Raw genomic sequence first — 21,706 nt, 5'->3', positions numbered from 1 at the left:
GGTTAGTCCAGTAGAATCACCTACAACAGAGGTCCTTCCAAAGTCTGCTCCTTGAGAACAGCAACCCAGTCGGATTTTCAGGAGTTCAATCATGAATATACATGAGGCACATCAGCATCTAGTGAACGCAGAGGATGCAAATAAATCTCATGCATATTCATTACAGAAATCCTGAAACCCAGACTTGTTTGCGGCCCTTGAGGACCAGACCCGACCTACAACTTGTTTCTGGATCTTTGTTTCTGTCTCTCTGGCTTGAATAACTAAGCTCCTTTCCTGTAGACACTAATAAAACAGGCCCCAGGTGAATTAACAATGAAAACTATATCACTTTACTCAGTATGTACAGCCTTGATGTGCATATAGTAGTGTTGCGTATCATGGTGCAGATGTTGCACAGAGACAATGTCAGGTCTAAGCAGTTAGCTTCCACGTATCAAAATACCCTGCTGGTTTACTGCATTCCTAAGGGAGTTGTTTTCTGACAAAAGGGAATCTGGTGTAGGTCACTGTGAGCTGCTATTCTCATTCTGCACAAAAACTGAATAGATCTCCCTGTGACAAATTGTTGAGAATGATTAACCGTGATGCTGGTTTTCCCCAGTAAGCATGAATCATAACTTCAAAATGCTAATAAACAGCTGAGTAACAGACCGATCATAAAGCTCCAGTGCTTTCAAAACCTAAAAGACTCATTTTCCTTCAAAATAGAATGGAAAATATGAGTACAAAATGTTACAGCTCTATGTGCAAAAAATATGGTTTTATAAAGATGTTCTGAAAACTCTACTGTGCAGTGCAGAAATAGGACTTGAATTCTTGAGAAGAATCTCTCTTATTCTTCATTACGTGCTTTAAAATGGAAGCTGTAATTTCCATGTGTTTGCTCTTTCTTACTCATGTAGAAATTCCTTCAGCAATGTGATAAGGCATAATAAGTAGTACACTGCTCGGGGCTGGCTACATACTTTAGTCATGTTGTGTGTTGTGGGACATTGGAAAAATGTCATCAAAATGTACTCTCTAGATGTGGCTTAGCTGCAGTTATAAGCAGTTTTTAAACTCTCGCTCTATAGCTCACGCTTGAAAGTTTAAACATGGAATGTCACCGAGTTGATGTCAGTGCCTTGGAATTCACCAAACACTAATGTCTAGGGGAGTTTATTAAAATTGACAGATAAAGATGCCCTTTTGATTAGGACCTCTGAGGATATGCTGCCCTTTTAAAATTGGCTATCTGTGTTCATTGTCTGTGTGTGCTCTTCTTTCATGGCACTTCATACTTTCCTTGCACATATGACATGGACATTTTATAGGAGCTCTGCATTTGAAAAAGGAGAAATATATCTGCAGAAGAGAGGTGCACTCAGGATAAACATGATTAATATAGATGGTTTAGTAAGGTTTGTGTGTATGAGAGGTCAGGACAAAATTAGGAGAGTATTAGATGAAAAGGTGCTTTTTCTGTCACCTTTAATAATGTATCTATAAGAGCTTTGTTTGGGAAACAGTTGATGGTAGTACAGCCCAGTGCTTAAGTCAAAGGTGCCAGTAATGGCATTTGATGAAGCATGAAGCAGTAACTGTAAAAATGGGGTCAATGTAAAAGCCTTGTAATTGGATACATAAATTTGCTTCCTAAAACAGAGATTACCATGGGAAGAAGGGTGCACATTATGGCTTCCGTTTTCTCCTGAAAAATACAGGGGAAGAAGAGAAGGAAGGATTTTCTTAAAAATGCATCTCTTTTTAAGGTGGTAGACTCAGGAGTAACATTAGTAAATATTTCTTCATGGAGAGGGTGGGGGATGCATGGAATAAGCCTCAGAGTTGAGGTGGTGGTAGCCAAAACAGTAACAGAATTCCAAAAAAGCACCAAGATAAGCTGCAAAAGCGGAAGGATAGCCAGGGGAGCTGTGGGGGGTCTATGACATTGTAAAAAGATGTAATATGGGCAGACTAGATTATAGTCCTTGTCTGATATAATATTCTGCGTTCCTATGGAAGAGATGACATCCAGGAATCTAAAGGAAGCTGACACTGTTGGCACAAAGCACCTACTTGTGAGAGAATAATTATCACATACTTTGCATTCACACATGCAGATACATCGTAGAACGGAGCCTTCTCAAATCTTTCTTGCTTGCTTTCAGTGAAAGAAAGTGAGGCAAAAAGGGGTAGATTTTTTTTTAAAACGCGTGCGCGTCCATGTGCGCACGCTACCTGGCCCACACACATGGACGCGCAATTTTATAACTTGCGCACGCCGGTGAGCGCGTGTTATAAAATTTCGGGTGGCACATGCAGGGGAGGGGGCAGAGTTAAGCCAAAATCGCACGGCGACACATCGTCAGGCTTCCCCAGTTCCCTCCCAGCCCGCTCCAATTAAGGAAGGGCTGGGAGGGAACTTCCCTACCCCCTACACTAACCTCCCTTCCCCTTCTCCTCTCCTTCCCACCCCCTATCCCTATCCTAGGTACCCCTAATTTTTTTTTTTTTTTTACTTTTGCCCCTCCAAAGGAGCAGTAGCAAGTTGTGCTCGCCAGCACCCTGCCGGCGCGTGATCCCCCGACACAACAGCAAATGGCTGCTGTACTGGGCGCCTCCAGCCCCGCCCCGCCCCGCCCCCCCCCGCCCCCCCCCCCCCCCCCACCCCTTTGCTGAGGCCCAGCTCTTGTGTGCGTAACAGGGGTTACGTGCGTGGCTGGGCCCCTTTTAAAATGTGCGCGGTACGCGCAAGGCCCGGCCGCATGATTGACCCCTGTTTTTTACGCACGTGGGCCATTTAAAATCGGGCCTGAAGTGAGGAAGGCAAATCAAAATGCTAACTGCTAAATGCTAAAAAGCACCATATTCACTTAAAATCCCTACTCCTTCCCTGCCCCCCCCCCCACCCCACCCCAGTTACTACATCAGTTGTAATGTAAAGTCCAGTTGGCTGAATTATTCTGTTGTCTGGAAACCGATGTGATGTCTCGTGCGAACGTCGGTATAGAAAAACGTTAAATAAATAAAAATAAAATAAAATAACTCTGAGTGTACTCGCTTTATAAAGTTGATAAATACAAAAAATTTGAAGAGCCGAAGAAAAGGACTCCAGTTTATTAACTTGACATTCTAATTTACTCACACACAGCGTCGGCCACCTTGCTGTCATATCTTTCATTAATGGCCATATAATGATATTTAAGAGCTATCCTGCTGACACAGAGGGGATAAATCTTAAAAAGACTGTCCTATTGGAGATAAAAGGTTTGATAGGTCAAGATGGTTCTCCCATTCTGTGCTTATGGGAAAAATATTTTCTCAAATGAGGTCTAAAATGGTCAAAAGCCCTTTTAAAATGTTGCCTAAGTGAAAAAAATTCAATCATGTATGTGTAAGAGTCCAAGTACCTAAAGAGTCTTCCAAAGGTCAAGATGGGCCACACAGCTAATATTTAGCCCCTGGTGCATAGGACCAGGAATTTTGAGCCAATCTTTTGCCTTTAGTTTATTTATTAGACACCACAGCCTCCAAAGAGTCAATAGAAATTGGACAGCCTAGATAGGACTTATGGTCTTTATCTATTTATTTATTTATTTGTTCGCTTTTATATACCGACATTCGTTGGGGTACATCACATCGGTTCACATTATAACAGGATAATAGCGTGACAGGAGTCGTACCATTTTTTACATTGAAACATTAAAACAATCGTAGGAACAGTATAACAGAGGAACACAGGTTAACAATTTAACAGTGAAACAGTGGAGCGCAAGGACAGTATTTGTACATAGTATCAATAGGTGGGGTTTTTTATTTTTTGTTTTTTTTAATCTACTGTCATATTCTGTGTTTCTGTGTATCAGAATCCATCCAATGTTGTGAGGAACAAACTAAAGGCACTGGTATATTTCAAGTAGTACTCTCTCTCTCTCTCAAACTCTTTTGAACTCTGTACTGTAGTAACTAGATCATTATTCTGAGATGATAGCTTTTGCTAGACATCCTTCTTTAGGATTTTATATATTGTTTAATGTTAGAAATCCATTTGCATATCATGCAGTGCATTAGCAATTAGTTGTTTGACAGCCGTGCACAAACCTGAGAACAGGGCAGATGTTAGAAATTAGTTTTCGTTTTCCAAATCATTGATAGTGTCTCCCTGGTAGAAGTGTTTTAAAGCGTAGTTAATTTGGTGCAGAGCAAGATGCAGAAAGCATCAAGACCCTCGGTGCAGGACTGAACTGGAAAATTTCCCAGTGGACTGGTGGTGCAATCTAAGCCCCAACCTAGACAGCAAGAAGTCAGAACTGCAGTACAGCAGGCAACGCAATTCTGCAGACCAACAGCTTGCATGTCAGTCCCCACGGCGGCTTTTCCTCCCTCTCCACAGCAGATTTTCTTTGTAAAGGGTGCTGTGAGGAGAGAAGGATCCGCTGTAAGGACTATGAAAATGATCTCTTGCGGTATCCCTGCCATGCTAGCTTCCACAGCCCAGAAGCCTGAGCTCTGAGAGAACCATCCTTCCCAAGGTATTGATTTATTTATTTGATTTGACTCTTCTGAGCTGAACAGGAGGAGCTCAGAAGAGTTAAGGCCACCCCAGTCTTGTGGACCACACTGCACTTGGAATCAAATCAAGAAACAGACCTCACTGTGACTGTAGAGTGAGAGAGGTAGGTGAGAGAGAATGATGAGAGAAGACGGCAAGAAGGCCCAAGGAGAAGTGGATGGCAGAAGGCAGTTGAGGGGGAGGGACCAAGGATTGAAGAGGAAGGGAGGAACAGAGGCAGGAGATGAGGGCCCACAGAATGGCAGTGACAGGCACATGGAGTGTGGCCTGACAGGACTAATTCTCAGCCAAGTTTGAGAAGGTTTCTTATTGCTTGTTGACACGTTCTGCTAGATTTTCACGCAACCATGCAAATATCTCTGCAGAGCTTTGTAGGTTTCCATTTGTTTATATAGATATGTGTGAAATGCCATTGTCAAAGAGATTACACCAATCAATATTAAGTTCTGGGGGTAATATGAAAGAAATATTAAGCTTAAGAAGGATGGTGGTAAAGAAAAGTAAACTTATTGTTCCTTTCAAAAAAGGTAAAATATATCCACTGGCCAGACTATGGTTTGGAAGCTGCTATAGTAAATTAATTTTTAATGAAAGTTTACATTGTTCAACAGGAGGATAATTTTCTTGACTTATGATCCAGTCCCAGACTACACTACAATTACTCTTCTCTCATGTGTGACTGCTTCTTTTTATGCTGGATGTATAAATCAAAAGACTAGGTACATGGTGTCACTATGATGTTCATAAATAGCACATATTCTCGGAATGCCAGGGTTTGCCCAGCAAGAAGCAAAAGTAGACAGACCATCGTGTTGGCAGCGTAACAGGCACAACAACCCTTTTCTTTATCAATTTTGCTTTATATTCTGTCACAGCAGTAGATATATTGTTGTTCAGGATGGATAACTTTGGTAATGTTCCAACAAAAATGGTCCTAATTCATCATGGGCACAGAATGAGAGAGAGAGCCTTTCCTCCTAGCTAGCCCCAACATCACCTATGTGGAAATGCAGAGTATCTGCAGACAGGGCTGGCGCTTCCATTAGGGTCGCCTAGCACACCAAGATTTTGGGGGGTGGAAAACTCCTGCCACTGTGAGGTCCGGAGGGGTGCTGTGTCAGAGCCAATACTGCCAAAGAAGTGAGCCACTGCTGGGGGGTAGGAGAGAGTACTGGGCTGGAGTTGCTGCCAATAGATTAGTTGGGGAGGGGGAGGGGTGAAGAACCAAATATTCGCCTAGGGCGCCAAATAGGCTTGCACTGGCTCTGCCTGCAGCACACCCAGAGGCCAATGTACTAAGTTGTGGTAGCAGGGGCTGTTATCGCACGCAACCCATGTTAATCACATGCAAATGAATTAGAATGTAAATAATACATGCAAAATGTCTTAATTTAAGGTGGATATTACCTTCCTGAGAAGTAGTTGTTTCTTGTGGTAATAATAGCTCTGTGTTGATGTTCATGCATTTTTATATACATTATTTTGCAAGGGGAAAATAGGTAAAAAGCTAATTTATCTAATTATGAAGCTCATTATCTAGTTATGCATGCATTTTTTTGTAGTAGCTCAATAACGCATGATAAAATAGCAAATAATGTGCAGGATTTTGCAAATGGAATAACGTACATCATTTCCCAGTATAGCACAAGTTAACGCGTTTGTGAACATTGCCACACCTTAGTACATTGACATCACTATGTATTATTCCATCTAACACTATTTCTTTATCTATCTGATTTATATTCCATTTATAATATCCATTCAAAGTGGATAACATTCAATAACCTTCCAAAGTGAAAATATCTTTACAATTATTGGCTATGTAAATGCAGGCCTTGGCACGTGCCAGGAACTGTCTGATTCCTTCCCTGTGGAGCTTACACGTTTACCAATTGCCTATTAAGCAGGCTTCACCCCTGAGCCTCTCCCTGATGCGTCGGGCCCCAGAGTTGTGAGTTGTCAAGAACGTTCACAAAAAACAAATTATTATTCAGAGGTTTTTGTAACACTGAAGGTTGCTTAGGGCAATTCAAACAATGTTTTACACCTGTGGTGAAGTTGCATTTCAGTTTATCGTGTGATTTTGTCACTTATACTGAATGGTATTATCAAAACGTCAGCTGGCACAGAATAGTGTATCAGCTTAAGTATTAGAACATGCTGCTGCTGCAGTTTTCTGATTTTAATTTTGAAGCAGTTTAAACAGTTATTTTTAGGAAATTTTAATGTTTCTTTGGCATGGATGTAGGTCCTAGAGATTAATATCTATAACATTCTGATGGTGAAACATGAATTTCCAGTCCCAGCAGGGATTTTCGTCATCTCTATCTTCCTCTTCTCTTCCTTTCTTTCCCCTTGCATCTGATGAATGTTATCCACCATCTCTCTCTATCTATATATGTAGACATTGGATTTGGATTTTGAATTTAATTACTCACCTTTCCCAACCCGTGCTCCAGGCAGGTTACAATTCAGGTGCAGTAGTTTGGTTCTTGTCTCAGAAAGGGTTTATAAGTTGTCACATTTCTTAAGAGATGGGGGGGGGGGGGGGGTGGCGATTACCACCATATTCTACTTGCCAACTATTACACCTCTACATCAAATAGTTTGTATTGCAACAACTAAACAGTACAATACTGATAATACCATATTTTTAAACAATGTTGTGTTTAATCCTCTTCTTGATGCATATGGATAGCATTGCACACAAGCATGAGACAGAACAATGAAGTAATAGTAGCAGGCGAGACGATCAAGAATCCGTGCAGTTTCCTTGTTTACGAGAAACAGGAAAATTGCAAACAAAATCTTTTGTCCTGAAGTTTATGTTCCCAAAACTTCTGGTGGAATTGCAACCTTATAATTCATAGTTGCAGCTATCAATTGTCTATTGAAAACTTACCTGAACCTGCATTATTAATTTCCTCGCTGCTGTAATGCTGTGACACATCTGCTTCTCTGTAGGGAGAACATGTCTTTTAATGTGAGACACATAATTGACTACTTAATTGAGATCAAGGATCATAAATGGCAACAAGAAATCCAGAAAGGGTGCCGTAAGAGATCGGTTCCAGAGAAACCAATATTGTAAGATGGAGGAAAGAAATGTTTCATTCTGTAAACAATAAGTTGATATTGGGTGGAAATAGCTATTTTTGTTTTGGGTATTATGGGAATGAGGAATGTGCCAAGTGCATATACTCTGGTAAGGACATTTGGTTTATAGGAAAAGAGAAAAGTGATGACAGAAATAGACCATATAGTCTGGCAGCTAAGATTTAATGCTAAAAAAAAATGCAGATTTATGCATTTAGGATGCAAAAACCCAAGTTTGAGGTACAGTATAGGGGTGAAATTCTTCTAAGCATGAAAGAAGAGTGGGATCTGGGAGGGATTGTATCTGATGATCTTAAGGTGGCCACTCAAGTGGTTAAAGTGATGGGAAAAACCAGAAAGATGCTTGGGTGCATGGGGAGAGGAATGTTCAGCAGAAAAAAGGAGGTGATATTGAACCTGTACAAGTCCTTGTTGAGATTTCATTTGGAATACTGTGTACGCTTCTGGAGACCACACCTTCAAAAGGATATAAACAGGGTGGAGTCGCTCCAGAAAGAGGCTAATAATATGATCAATGGTCTTCTTTCTAAAGCAGATTGGGACAGACTTAAATATCTAAACTTGTATTCCCTAGAGGAAAGATGGATAGGGAAGATATTCAAATACCTCAAGGTTTCCATGCAGAGGAGGTGGGACTTTTTCACAGGAAAGGAACACTTGAACGAGAGGTCATAAGATGAAGGTGAGAGTGGGTAGGCTTACGAGCATGCTAAGGAAATATTTCTTTATAGATAAAGTAGTGCATGCATGGAGGTGGGGTAGACATAGATAGTATCCGAATTAAAGAAAGCTTGGAATAAGCACAGAGGATTTCTGAGGGAGTGATAGGCGTTGTAAAAGGATTGTAGAACTGAATAGTTGGTATGGATGGGCAGATTAGAATGGCTACCAACTACTCAGTTCTACAATCTCTCCACTCCCTCAGAGATCCCCTGTACTTCTCCTGTGCTTTCTTGAATTCACATACTGTCCTTGATTCCATCGCCTCCACTGAGAAGCAGTTCCATGCATCCACCACCACCCTTTTTGTAAAGAAATGTTTCCTGAGATTCATCCTCAGTCTACACCATCAATCTCATCCAATGATCCCTCATTTCAGAGCCTCCTTTCCATTGAAAGAGACCCACCTCCTGTGCATTAATACCAGAGAGATATTTATCATTTTTCTTGGTAAATAGACAACTGTGAAAACAGATCTTGCAATGCTAAGGATGCGGCAATTATATATTCATGAGAGTACAGTTTTTGTAGAATATGCATGTGCTTGTTGAGTGTCGTCAGTTGAAAAGAAAAACGGACGTGCAGAAATAAGACTATCTTACTCGTGTCAAAAACTTATGAAAGCTGATTTGAAATCTTATAACATGTTACATTAACTATAAAACCCAGTTTTAAAACAAGCACAAGTGAAGCTAGCATAATTTATCTTGTCTTTTGTTTTGGATCTTGGTCTAATTTGGCAAGCTGGTGCTGACTTGGCTCACATCTGAAGTTATTCAGCCATTTTGGCCGTCGGACTCAAATTGATTTGGAAGCGGGGGATATTGGGATTGGATGTTGTGGTCCATAAACTGGTGCTGCTGACTGGCTCCTTTTAACAACATGTTTTAAAATGTGCACTAAAAGCCGCATGCTCGAACCACTAAGTTAATGGTATTCAAAGTGCAGGTATGCTCAAAGGGCCACATTAAAGGGATCATAATCCTTTAAGCGCTCGTTCAATGCATATCACACATGTTCTCCCACACAAACCAACCCAAAATTATAGGGCCAGTTAGCAGTGAAGAGCCATTTTCCATCTGCCCGATCTCAAAACGACCCCCTAGCTTTCCCCACAGCACCTTCTGTGAGTCCTGTGGGCCAGCATTCAAAGCCCACCCTCCCACACCGTACCTGTCCACCCCCAAGCCCAGATGCTCCCAGGGCCATGCACCAACTCCTCCCTAGCACCCTCCAGGCTCGCAACCACCCACTTCCATTGGCAGGAGGACTGCTTCTTGTCTCCTGGTGTCTCACTGTCACTGCTAAAATGGCAGTGCTTAGCATCGCTTACACTTTGAGCAAGCAGCACCCAGCACTGCCATTCCACCTGCTAGCAGGAGACATGTCTTCGGTTGGCTGGGGAATAAAGGGCCAAGGAGCATTCCAAGGGGGAAGGAGGGGGGGGGGGATTAACTGGTGATTTACTTGGGCTGAAGAGCTGTCAGAGGGAGTAGGCTGCGGGCCTAAGAGGGCCAAGAAGGTGGTAAGGAGGTAAAAGGTTTTCCTCCTGTCAATGGAAGAGGGAGGGACGAAGAGTTGAGGAAATGAACCACTACTGACCAGGTGGGCGGGGAGGGGGGGGGCCTGTCCTGCTGTCATTTAACAGCCCAGGGCTAGATTTTCCATAGTAAAAGGCAATTGTAAGCTTAGCTTCTGTCACCACATTGTTAGTAAATATTGTGACGTTCATTAATGAGGTCACTGCCTTGCTATGTGCCTGTTTAGCATATGTGGGCATGTTTAATTTTAACATGTCCTCCTATGCTCTAAATTCTGCCAGTTTTGCCCCGTAACTGGTAAATAGGACTGCAGAGTGGTATTAATTTTCTGATACATAACAAGATCCCAGGCAGTAAATAGGATCTGGCTTTTTTGGGGGGGCTCTGAAAAAAAGACTGGTACCACAAGCTGAACAGGATGCAGGCTGAGCTGCACCAGCCATAAGCAGCAATATTGTTAAACATAACAAAAAGTGTTTCGTAGCCTGCCTACGACCTTTACATACATTTTAAACTCGCTGATTCAAAGAGCTGCGGATTTTAGCCTTTCTGTGAGGAAACCTTTCATCATGATTTTTCTGCACACTAAATGTACCTTCCCAAAAGGTGGCGGTTTTCTCAAAGTAGAAAATGCAGCAGATAACAATATTTATAGTCATTTAAAGCCACATGCATGAAATGAGTACTTTTACTCCCTTACTCCGCTACTCCAACTGTCCACGTTTTTAAAGGTACAGTTAGGCATAAGTTCAACAAAAAAGCTGTTCCACTCTTTTTAGGAAGAACCCTGGGATTAACCCTTCCATCCCATGGGAGTATTACAATACATTCACCTGGAATATATTTTCCCACTCTGTTACTCGCAGGACCTGTGGATGGGGTGAGGTTAAAAAAAACATGACGCTCCATTCACAAGCTAAAGGGAGAACTCTTTTTTTAATCTTTCAATTCCATAGCGGTTTCTCCTTTCACTCTTTTCCCTTCTTTCTAGTCTGGGAAAAAAAATCTAGCAACGTAGCCACTGAAGTCTTTGCATCCCCCTCTGTTTCTTAGCTGTCTTTGGAAAATTTCATTCTCTCCAGTCTGAGAAAGATCTAGCAATTTTCCCACAGAGATCCTGGTACGCCCTCTGCTGGCAGAAACCAACCACAACATATCCAGAGAGGTGCATAGGATTGTAACATTACCAGCTCTGATTTAAGGACTGGTAATGTTACTATTTTCTGATTTAGTGAACAGGGCTACATGTTGTATTTCACTGTGATGACTGCAAGAGCAACTTGTAACTTTTCCATCCCATGCTTACAGACATCGCCTGTTGCTGTTGTCTTCACCTGCAAAGTAATCTTTTCTGATTGAAGTCTTAGCAGTTTAGTTGTTTTCTGCTTTATTTTGTGAAACCTATGTCTTCCTGCAGCTCTCTAAATAGGGTTATTAAACAAGACGGTTACCAGCAGGTGAAGGTGATATCCCCTGACATTTTGTACCTGCACACTGTCCCGCTAAAAGCCCCAGCTGTGTGAAGGGGTGTTAGCGTGGCTGACCAGAATGGGCAGTAATCGATCAGAATAAAATGCAGACATATAGTTGAAAAAAGAAAGTGCATCATCTTTTAAACTAAACCATTTCAATATGTAAATAAATTACCAAAATAGGGGGACGTACTGAAGACCTGTCAATTTTTGTTATATTATTATTATTAATGATGATTGTACAGATGAGTAGAGTGGACAGAGACAAACTCACTCTGGCACCACATACATTTATGCAGTTTAGAAATAGTTTATTCCTACTCATTCTTCTGATTCTATATTTTTGTGCTTTTTCATTTTTCCATGCATGGAATGTTTTGTAAAGCTAGTTGTTAACTAAGCCTATCATCAAGCTGTTTTCATCTCCACTTTTCTCAGCCCTTCTGTTTTATCCCCTTTGTCCTTGATGGTTCCTCTTTTTATTATTTCTCAGTGAAGTTAGCAAGTAGCTCATTTAAAACAAATCAAAGAAAATTCTTTTTCACTCTGCTCACAGTTAAGCTCTGGAATTCATCACCGGAGGATGTGGTTACAGCAGTTAGTGTAAATGGGTTTAAACAATTTTTGGATAAGTTCCCAGAGGAAAAATCCATAAACTGCTATTAATTAATAAGCAATAGTAGCTTGTGATCTATCTAATGTTTGGGTACTTGCCAGGTACTTGTGACCTGGCTTGGCCACTGTTGGAAACAGGATACTGGGCTTGATGGACCCTTGGTCTGACCCAATATGGCATATCTTATGTTCTTATATGCCCACGTCCCTGTTTTCTTGAGCTGTAAGCTGAGTTAAGAACTTCATCATGGCCTTTTAGTGATTGCTTAAATCAATATTTCTCAAGCTGTTCCTGCAGTATTCTGTAGCCAGTCTAATTTTCAGGATAGTCACAATGGGCCAGATTTTAAAACTTAGGTGTGGGCGTAGATTTGTGCGCGCAACCTGGTGCACACAAATCTACGCCCGATTTTATAACATGCGCATGCAGCCGCACGTATGTTATAAAATGCGGGGTCGGCGCGCACAAGGTGCACACTTGTGCACCTTGCGCGCGCCGAGCCCTAGGGGAGCCCCGATGACTTTCCCTGTTCCCTCAGAGGCTGCTCCGAAATTGGAGCGGCCTCGGAGGGAGCTTTCTTTCCACCACCCCCCCACCTTCCCCTCCCTTCCTCTACCTAACCCGCCCCAGCCCTATCTAAACCCCCCCTTTGTTCTCGAAGTTGCACCTGCCTCCAGGCAGGAGTAAGTTACGCGCGCCGGCGACAGCTGGCCCACGATCCCGGGCACAGCGGCAAATGGCTGCTGTGCCTGGAGGCTCCGGCCCTGCCCCCTCCACGCCCCCTTTTTCAAGTCGCGGGACATAGGCTCGGTGCGCGCAGGAGGCTTTTAGAAGGGTTACACGCGAAACCCTTTTAAAATCCGCCCCAATGAATATGCATGCAAATCAATCTCAGATATGTTCTCCATTGTATACAAATCCATCTCAGGCCTATTCATTGTGGATATCCTGAAGACCAATTGGTTATGGGGTACTCCAGGTCTAGCTTGAGAAAGATTGGGCTAAATAGCAGCATTGGAAGCAGTCTGCCATACAAGAGCTGTATCCTCCCTTCCTGGTTGCAGTATATCATTGTAGTAGTGCATTTGGGTTTCTGATGGAACTTGACTTGAAATTAAATTAGGAACACAAAAGGTATTTTGCAGCCAAAAGCTCTCTGCTGTGCATCTGATGGAACGGACTAATGGGAAAGGTTTTATAGGGGAATCAACAGGAAAAACTGATAGGATTACTTTTTTAACAATTTTTTTGTATTTCTCCCCAGGCCTCTTCCTGATCCTTGGCTTGATGCTGTACCCTGCTGGTTGGGGTTCTTCAAAGGCAATGTTTTACTGTGGAAATTATGCATCTGCCTATAAACTCGGAGAATGCTCACTGGGCTGGGCCTTCTACACAGCTATTGGAGGAACCGTTCTGACATTCATCTGTGCGGTCTTTTCGGCACAAGCAGAAATTGCTACATCCAGCGACAAAGTACAGGAAGAAATAGAAGAGGGAAAAAATCTGATCTGTCTGCTTTAATTAGACAGGAAAATCATTGACTGCGAATTCTTGATTTCCACTCATATTTTGCCTTCATTGACTTGATAAAGGGACTAACTTTATCTGCCTCACTTGCCACATGACTAAGCTTGTGTATTATGGCCTTGAATTGGCAGAGTTGCCATCACTAGTCATGTTCTGAATCCATGTGAACCCAAGAGGAAAGAAGGTGACTTAACCAAATGGAGAAGTTAAAGACCTTTAAAAATGTAGAGCTTGGGTGAATTAAGAACACAACAAATGGCATGCTGGGTCAGACCAAAGGTCCATCAAAGTCCAGCCTCCTGCCTCCAGCAGTAGCCAATCCAGATCACTGACATAATAGGATATGTACATTATCTGAAATAAAAACTGTAAATAGTGTATAAACCTTGTTTAATAGATTACCTAAATTTGGATTATATCAAGTTTCATTTCCACAACTCTACCCCTTGATATCACTTTTGAAGGATTTAAAAAAAAAAAATAGAGCCAGCCTATTTCTATTATGCACATGACACAAATATTTAATTGGGTTCTTCCTCAGAAGCATCCATTCCTGTTACAGAAGCCACTGCCACATGGACAAAGCCACTGTCTGTTGTTACTGATAATGAGTTTTATTGTAGCACAAAGCCAGTCTGGAGAATATAACTAATTAGTAAACAAAAAAGATGGCAATTATCTCCGCACCGTTAGCATCCATGAACTGTGATGCTTGGGCTCTTGTAGATACCAGCTGCTGTAAGAGCTGTGGATCCTTATCCTCTCCCTAGGCTACAAGCAGACAAAACCACTTTATTAAAGACATCAAGATGGAAAATAATTTCATTGTGGACTATTTTGGTAGATATTGTTATTTAGTGTATTAAATTATTAAACCTGTACCACTATTGGAAATTTTGCTACGACTCCTCAGGATTCAGGGAGAATGATATCTTAGTTCCAGTACAACTGAGAATGCTGGTTTTAAGTGCCAGCACTGGCTCAACAGCACACACTGAGTGTATGATATGCTCGTTGTCTCAACCTCTTTGCCACAAGGACTCTTCTTTTAATTCTTTATACCAGTGCACAATGACCCTGTTTCTCTGGTTTGTATTACTCTCAACATACTAGGAAGGAAAAAATATTGATACAGGTCACTTTGAATGCTAAAATCAGAACACACACTATTTGCCTTTTTAGCATGCAAAATTTTATGCAAATAGTTTTTTTTCACATATAGGTTTATACTTGTGGAATTTCATTTAAATTCAAAGATGAATGATTGCAATGCAAAATTATGCAAAGCAGCTCATTAGCCCTTCACAAATGCAATTGTGCAAAAAACTTTACACTTTAATGAGGCATAGTTAAATTTTCTGCTAAATTTTCCAAAGAAACCTCCCCGTGATATTTTGCTACCAAACTTATTTGCATAGAAGTCCCAGTAGCAAAATATTGTGTTCTAAGACTGAAATAGTGTGCACATTTTTTCTCCCTTTGCTGCATCAGTCTTTAGGAGCCCTATTCAGTAAAGATTTTTTTGCCATGTGCTTTCACATAAAGGACAGGGAGATTTCTAAATTTTAAATGCATGTGGATATGTATATATGATATGCACTCATTTTTACCACTCCTGATATTTCTTTCAATAAAAGTTGCAGGGTTACCAATTTTGTTTTCAGGATTTATCTGGAATTATTCTTGATAGTGGTTTAAAATGATTTTCAGGATATGCCCGTGTATACGTTTTTCATAGTGATTATGGTTGCACAGCAAATTGCAGTTTAAAAATCATTTCCTCAGCTTCGCAAATGAACCAACTCAATAACATAGCATTCTTTATACCTTCTGCTCCCCCAGAGGTTCCAGCAGGCTGCATATATGGAAAAATCACTGATTAACTAGAAAGACAGAGATCTTTGATTCATTTAAATTGATAAAAATGAGACATTTTAACAATGGGTCTCAATTTTCATTCGAAAGATCAGAAGGCGTCCTTTCATCCATTATCTGAGTTATTAGATGAACTTTAAAAACGGAAACAATTACCCTGTAAACATTTTACAAGCATAGAAATCCACATCCTACCCTTTTCTTGGCCCTCTCAAAACGTATCCAAAGAGCATCCAGAGAAGCACCCATTGGTGGCTGATGGAATAGCATCATCAAAGAAAAGAAGATATTGAGAAAGAGATCTAGCATCCCTCTGTAAACAGGTATCCTCCTCTTCTCGTTCTGTAAGACTATCTTGTATCATTGTTTGCTGTAAGAAAAACAGTCCAAAAATTAATGTATGTACATTTCCGTCAAGCCAAAAAAATTTGAAAAACTTGTTAATATGAAAAAGGATGTGAAAAGGTACATGCACATGCTGGATGTCATAATTATGACTTACAGACATGACGTATTAGTCGTTATGTACCAGAAAAAACACTCCCTTAGAGAAAATGATTATTTATAATCTTGGCTTGCAAACAAGCAAAAGAAAAAACCACATTGTTTTGAAGAAAACGTAGCTTGTAATAGGATACAGTCATTAAACACCTTGCAGCATAAATCCGAAACTAATGAATATCCACAAAGAGCAGCTCGGACATGCAGCACAGTTCCACCCAAGTAGGGTTGCTTCAAGGAGCAAGTGGTGAAATCCCCAGCAAATTTTCACAAAGACAGCTGATAAATCCAAATCTAAACAAAATAAACAATTTCAAGAAAATATATACATATGTCTCTTAAATGTAAGTATATAGAAATGTGTGTGTATATAGATTTAGATAAGCTTACAATGAAAGCATTTGTAAACCACACAGTATCACATCCAGTCCCAAATAGTAAATAAACCTAGAAAGTTTGAAAATACTGCCAAAAGAGTTGGCATATTTAGGCAGACCAATAACTGGAGGAGGAGAATTACTGTTTGCTGTGCCATCATAATGTCAAACATGGGAACAAAACCACAGGGTCGGTAACTTTCAAGCGGGTGCGTGGGTGCACATATACATGTGTGCGTCGGCACGTGCCCAGGGATACAACAATTTTAAAACATGCATGCATATGTTATAGCTTGGGCGCGTGTATGTGTGTGCCCAGTTTTTCAAGTGGGCAGGCACGGCCACATAAAGTCGGGCATGAGCCGCACAAGTGGGGGACGTTTATAACAGGCGTGCATCCACCCCATTGCCAGTTTCACCAGTTCATGCACCAGCTTTCCCAGTCTAGAACTAGGTCCTCCAACCCCCCCCCCCCCCCCCCCCGGTTCTTTGGCCTGTACTCCCACCCTAGTTACTCAAGGTTTCTTAAACCACTCAGGGATGCCTGGTTTTAGTTGCGCAGCACTAGACCCTGGCACACGCCCAGGCGTGGAAGTACTTGCGCACATTGCTCATGGCCCCTCCACGAAATGCCCATGCCCTATGCACACCATACCCATACCATGCTCCTTTTTTCTCCATTGCAAGATGGGCACACACACACACACACACACACACACCCCAATTTATAAAATCAGGTGAACACGTGCATGTCCCGATTTCAGTGCACGCCCAGCTTTTAAAATTCACCTTTTTAGCCTGTTGAATGCCAATACTCATTACTATTGTTACAAAAATATGAGAGAACAATTTAAAAATAATTCTTCTTTTGGTGCCTTTTTCCTTCTGTGCTTTGAGTCAGTAGTTGTGGGGTAAACACACAGGCAGAAAAAAACCTCATTCATCATATCAAGAAAAGAGTAAGCAGATCTATATTTGCTGGCCCTTTGAATTCAGACAAACTCTTTTAAGGGCAATTCTGTCATTGAAGGAGCAGTGGTGCCTATTTATAGCAATTTGCACACTTCAGAGCTGTTAACATTGAATTCACTTTTTTGTTTATTGAAAGGACCAGGGAGTCTTTGACAGTTTTATCCATCCTTAAACTGGTCTAATCTAGAGGTTCTCAACTTTTTTTTTTTTTTTAATACAGGCTCACCTCCCTCCCCAAGGACTAAATTAGATGTCTCTTGGTCTCTGTAAGTGAGTTATCTGAAGTTTCCTTCAACCCCCATGCTATGCCGAACTGTTCTGCAATCTTTCCGTGCTCTGATTTCTGTGAAAAAAAAAGTGTAGGGGGGTTCAGATGTTGAGACAAAGTTCTTTGTCTCCAGGTGGCTGTGCATCTTAGCGAGCCTTTTAAAGTCTTCCAGCAGTAGTATACCACGTATTGAGGCCATGAGATATTGCTGAACTCTATTCTGGGTTCAGCTTTCCTCTCGTTCTTTGGCTATTTTTAGTGCCATTTGTTTTGTCGCACGACGCACCATTTCTCAGGGAGGCTGACCTCACAGTTAAGAGGTGCTGGTCTAAACGTAATGTATCATCTGTTTGAACTTAGCTAAATTTTGTTGCCTGTGGTTTTGCTTATTATTTAGTGAACTACAGTCTTCCGAGACAGTGCGCTGACAAGTTATTTTGTATAAGTGGTGACAGTTAAAAGTAGAATTTTGGAAAATGCACATTTTTGTAAAGATGCTATAAAAACTAGAACGAACAGGTAATGCAAGAGCTGTTGAACTTGCAGTGCCTAAAAGAAGAACCGTATTTGGCCATTCAGTACTATGAGATTAGTTCTACGGCAATCGTAATAGGAAAGCAATGCAAGGGTATAGCAATTAAGGATGATATTACTAACATTACAACTGTAGGGTCATCATACTCAGTAATCCTAAGGATTTAGATTGAGGTGGTTATTGTGCAAAGACAGAAGATAAAATCATTTAATGTGCACAAGAAATCTTCAGTGGAGTAACAAAGGAATTAATATAATATTACTATACAGCCAGTTCCTTAAGGATAGTACTGAAAATATGTCTAGCTTAAAATTACATCTGCATGCACTGAACTTAAATGGTTTGTGAGTGAGAAATGGTCTTACTCATCGCATTTTGCAGTCTGTGTGTCCATGTGAAAGTTTTTGGATTTGAATCATATGCTTATTCATAAAGGACTTATTCACTGGAAACAAAAAAAAATGGATTCTGCCTACAAAAGATTCTTTTCAGCAGTCCTTGACTAACCCATTTGCTTATAGAAAATATTAGGTAAATAAGCACAAACTGATGCCGCATTGGAACTTCGACAGATCAGTTTCAATGGACAATAGCCTGGAAAAATGCAAGCAGCCCTTTGGCTAGTAAGGCTTTTATATACTTACGGTTTAATTGCGCCAAAAATTGCTTTCTGGCCTGCAGATATTTTCTTCACAAATCATCAGGTTTACAACACCAACCGTTAACTGTAAAAAAGAGCATTTTAAGTTGTTAGATTCCCCAACTGAAAGAAATTTGCCCACATGTTTGAAAAAAACAAAACAAAACCCAGTTGTGTGCAGTCCCAAGTGCCGCAGCATATCTGGCTTTTACTTTCCTGCATGGCCCGATGAAATCTCTGCCGTGGATTCTGTGGAACCTGTGTGCTGTTAAGTTACTCTGAATTCTGACCTATTGACTGTTCTTTATATAGACGTTTTTGAACCACTTGTGGTTTGCTAACTTTTGTATTACCTAAAGTGCCATAGTGCTTTTTCAATTGTAACCTATTTAAAATACATATGCACATAAATGTGTGTGATGTGCAATAACGATGGTATTTGTTTAGAATAAAAGAAATGGGACACTTTGAAAAGGGGCTTTTTCAATAAAAGATGGAGTTTAGTGTGGGTTATTCAAGTGAAAGATTTCATCATGTAAATCATATAAGATCAGATTTGCTGGCAGATAAGTTTATGAAAAATGGCTCTGATATATTCTGTCCTACTAGATGTGATTAGAAAGCAGAAACATCTTCATTGCCACTAATTGCAAATTTAGAAAATCACGTTTTTCCTTCATCCTTCCACAAATCATTCAAAGATATCCTGATGTAGCACCCAGTGGAGAAACAACATTACGGAGCAAAAGGAATATCAAGTCTGTTTGAGCCTGTTGGATCTTAGTCTATTACGATGACACCCAGAGCTCTTACCCCTTTCTATCCTGGGGCTTCAATCTCAGGTTTTTTAATGCATTTTTGCTGCCGTTGAGTTCTTTCTCCAAAGACTTAACATGTCCTAAACTCAGCACTTTGGGGCAGGTGCATCAGAGTTTTGCTCCAATGCAAAACTTAGTCCAGATTCATTAATAAAATAGCCCAGTATCTTTAATGGGGAAATGCCAGAACAAAACTGGCACAATTTTTGCACTGGAGCAGAAAGCTTTGGTACATCGGGCCCTCTGTCCTTCACCCCTTTCTCATTCCAGTAAACGAATGCCACCTCTCTGTCCAGCACAGGGCTATTGCGCTGTGCAGTGTTTCACAAATGCTGGAGCTGGAGGTACTAACCTGAAGCTGAGGGGGTCATGCACCTGCGGGTCTGGTGCTGCTAATGGCTTTCAGCACACCTTCTATAAAAATAGTTTCAGGGCTTCTTTGAAAATTGCTACAATATGCGCTATTGAATTGTCAGTAGGTTTTATCTGAATTAAGCAGACTTTAAGGTGATTTTTAAAAGCCCGACGCACGCATTAATTAGAGGATGCACAACTATGTCGGGCTTGCATGCAGCGAGCAGATTTTAAAAAGCTGCCGAGATATGCACATATCTTCAGCAGCATGCGAGTGAACTATACTCCCTCTGTGTGGCTAAAAGTAGGTACGCATTGTTAAAAGAGGTGGTGCTGGCAGCAGGTTTAGGTCCAAAATGGAAAACAACTCACAGATTCCACGCACAAAAGGAGATGCAAAGTCAGCGAGTAAAAAGAACCCATGCAGACAATCTATAAATAGCCCCCATGTCTCAGACGGGAAGCCAAGTGTCTCACTCACCTGAGCTGTCTTTGAGGTGACTCCGGGATCACTGCACTGGGCGTTTCCTGGCATGGACCTGAGATACACACATAAATGCATACCTAGTCCGGCGTGCACCAAGGCCCCCTGCTGCGAAACTTTACTTCTGCTATGGATGATGTGCAAGTTAAAAAAAATAAGAAAGAAAAACTAGTCAGATCTGCAGGGTTTTACGGGCCGGAGCTAACTGGGGGGGGGGGGAGGGAAGGCTATTAAACTAAGGGGGGGGGGGGATTTGGAGGACCTCTCTCTTAACTGGGCAAACTGGGGTTGAACTGGTAAAACTGTGAATAGCCTCGGCACACACCCCTTTTAAAATACCCTGATTTACGTAGTAGAAGCAGCATTTGAGCACACTTACACGCGCCCACTTAAAATTTGGCACCCATGTGCGTGCAGCCAGGCTATTTTATATCATGCGTGAGTATGCTATAAAATGGCTGTGTTCCTGTGTGCAGGCCGATGTACACATGTCCGTTTGAAAGTTACCACTTAACGTAGGTGAATGGGCTTTTGAAAATTGCTACAATAATATTACATTTATATTTTACTGTGAAAATTACCTCCTTAGACGGTAACTTTCAAACAGTCACGCAGGCGCACATATGTGTGTGTGCATCGCCAAACACCCAGAGATGTGGCAGTTTTATATCATGTGTGCACATATGCACTCATTACAAAATAGCCTGTGTCCCTAATTTTAAGCTTGTGTGCACCCAGCAGCATAAATTCGCTTACGGATGTGCAGCTACCTGTATTTTATAAGAGACTTGCATTCAGACGAGGTCCGGTTTCACCAGTCCGTCCACTTTGCGCAGTCTACAGCTAGGTCTTCCAAACCCCCCTGGTTCTGTAGCCTGCACTCCCACCAGTTAACCCAGACCCCGCAAACCTCTTACAGACGTCTGTGACTGGAACTGGATATGTGCCCAGGCACATAGTACCTGTGTGCACCTCTTTGCCCCGCCCTAGAACACCCACACCCCGCCTATACCATGCCCTTTTTTTGGGTCAATGAAAGATATTCACGCGTCGGCACTTGTGCACGCATCTGCCCGCCTCATAAAATCGGGTGGACACGCACAAGTGCCAGAAGCCCGCCCATCTCCTGATTTCGGCACACGTCCAGCTTTTAGAATTCACCTTTTAATGTCTAAAATGCATGCAGGTTTGCTACAGTCCTGATTATGGCCTAAAGTCAGGGAGTAGGAGATCAATTGTAGCAATAACAAATGCTCATTTAGCTCCATTTGAAATGTATTTGTGCTAAGCAAATAATTGGGAATGATAATACACAGTGTAGATTGAAGGAG

General features: G+C 41.4%; 1 protein-coding gene across 5 annotated transcripts in view; it reads left to right on the top strand.

The window, feature by feature from the left end:
• The window catches only part of LHFPL2 (LHFPL tetraspan subfamily member 2), a 416,843-nt gene extending 396,273 nt beyond the window's left edge, over positions 1-20,570 (top strand). For all 5 annotated transcript variants that reach the window (XM_029575454.1, XM_029575465.1, XM_029575473.1 and 2 more), the window contains one exon: positions 13,289-20,570. In XM_029575454.1, coding sequence (XP_029431314.1) covers positions 13,289-13,545 — 257 coding nt within the window. In that variant the 3' untranslated portion in view covers positions 13,546-20,570. The remainder of the gene's footprint in view (positions 1-13,288) is intronic.
• The last annotated feature ends 1,136 nt before the right edge of the window (positions 20,571-21,706 follow it).

This window comes from Rhinatrema bivittatum, chromosome 1, assembly GCF_901001135.1.
Source record: "Rhinatrema bivittatum chromosome 1, aRhiBiv1.1, whole genome shotgun sequence".
Classification (NCBI taxonomy): domain Eukaryota; kingdom Metazoa; phylum Chordata; class Amphibia; order Gymnophiona; family Rhinatrematidae; genus Rhinatrema; species Rhinatrema bivittatum.
Note: the sequence above shows the minus strand (reverse complement) of the source record. Positions and strands in the feature narration are given on the sequence as shown.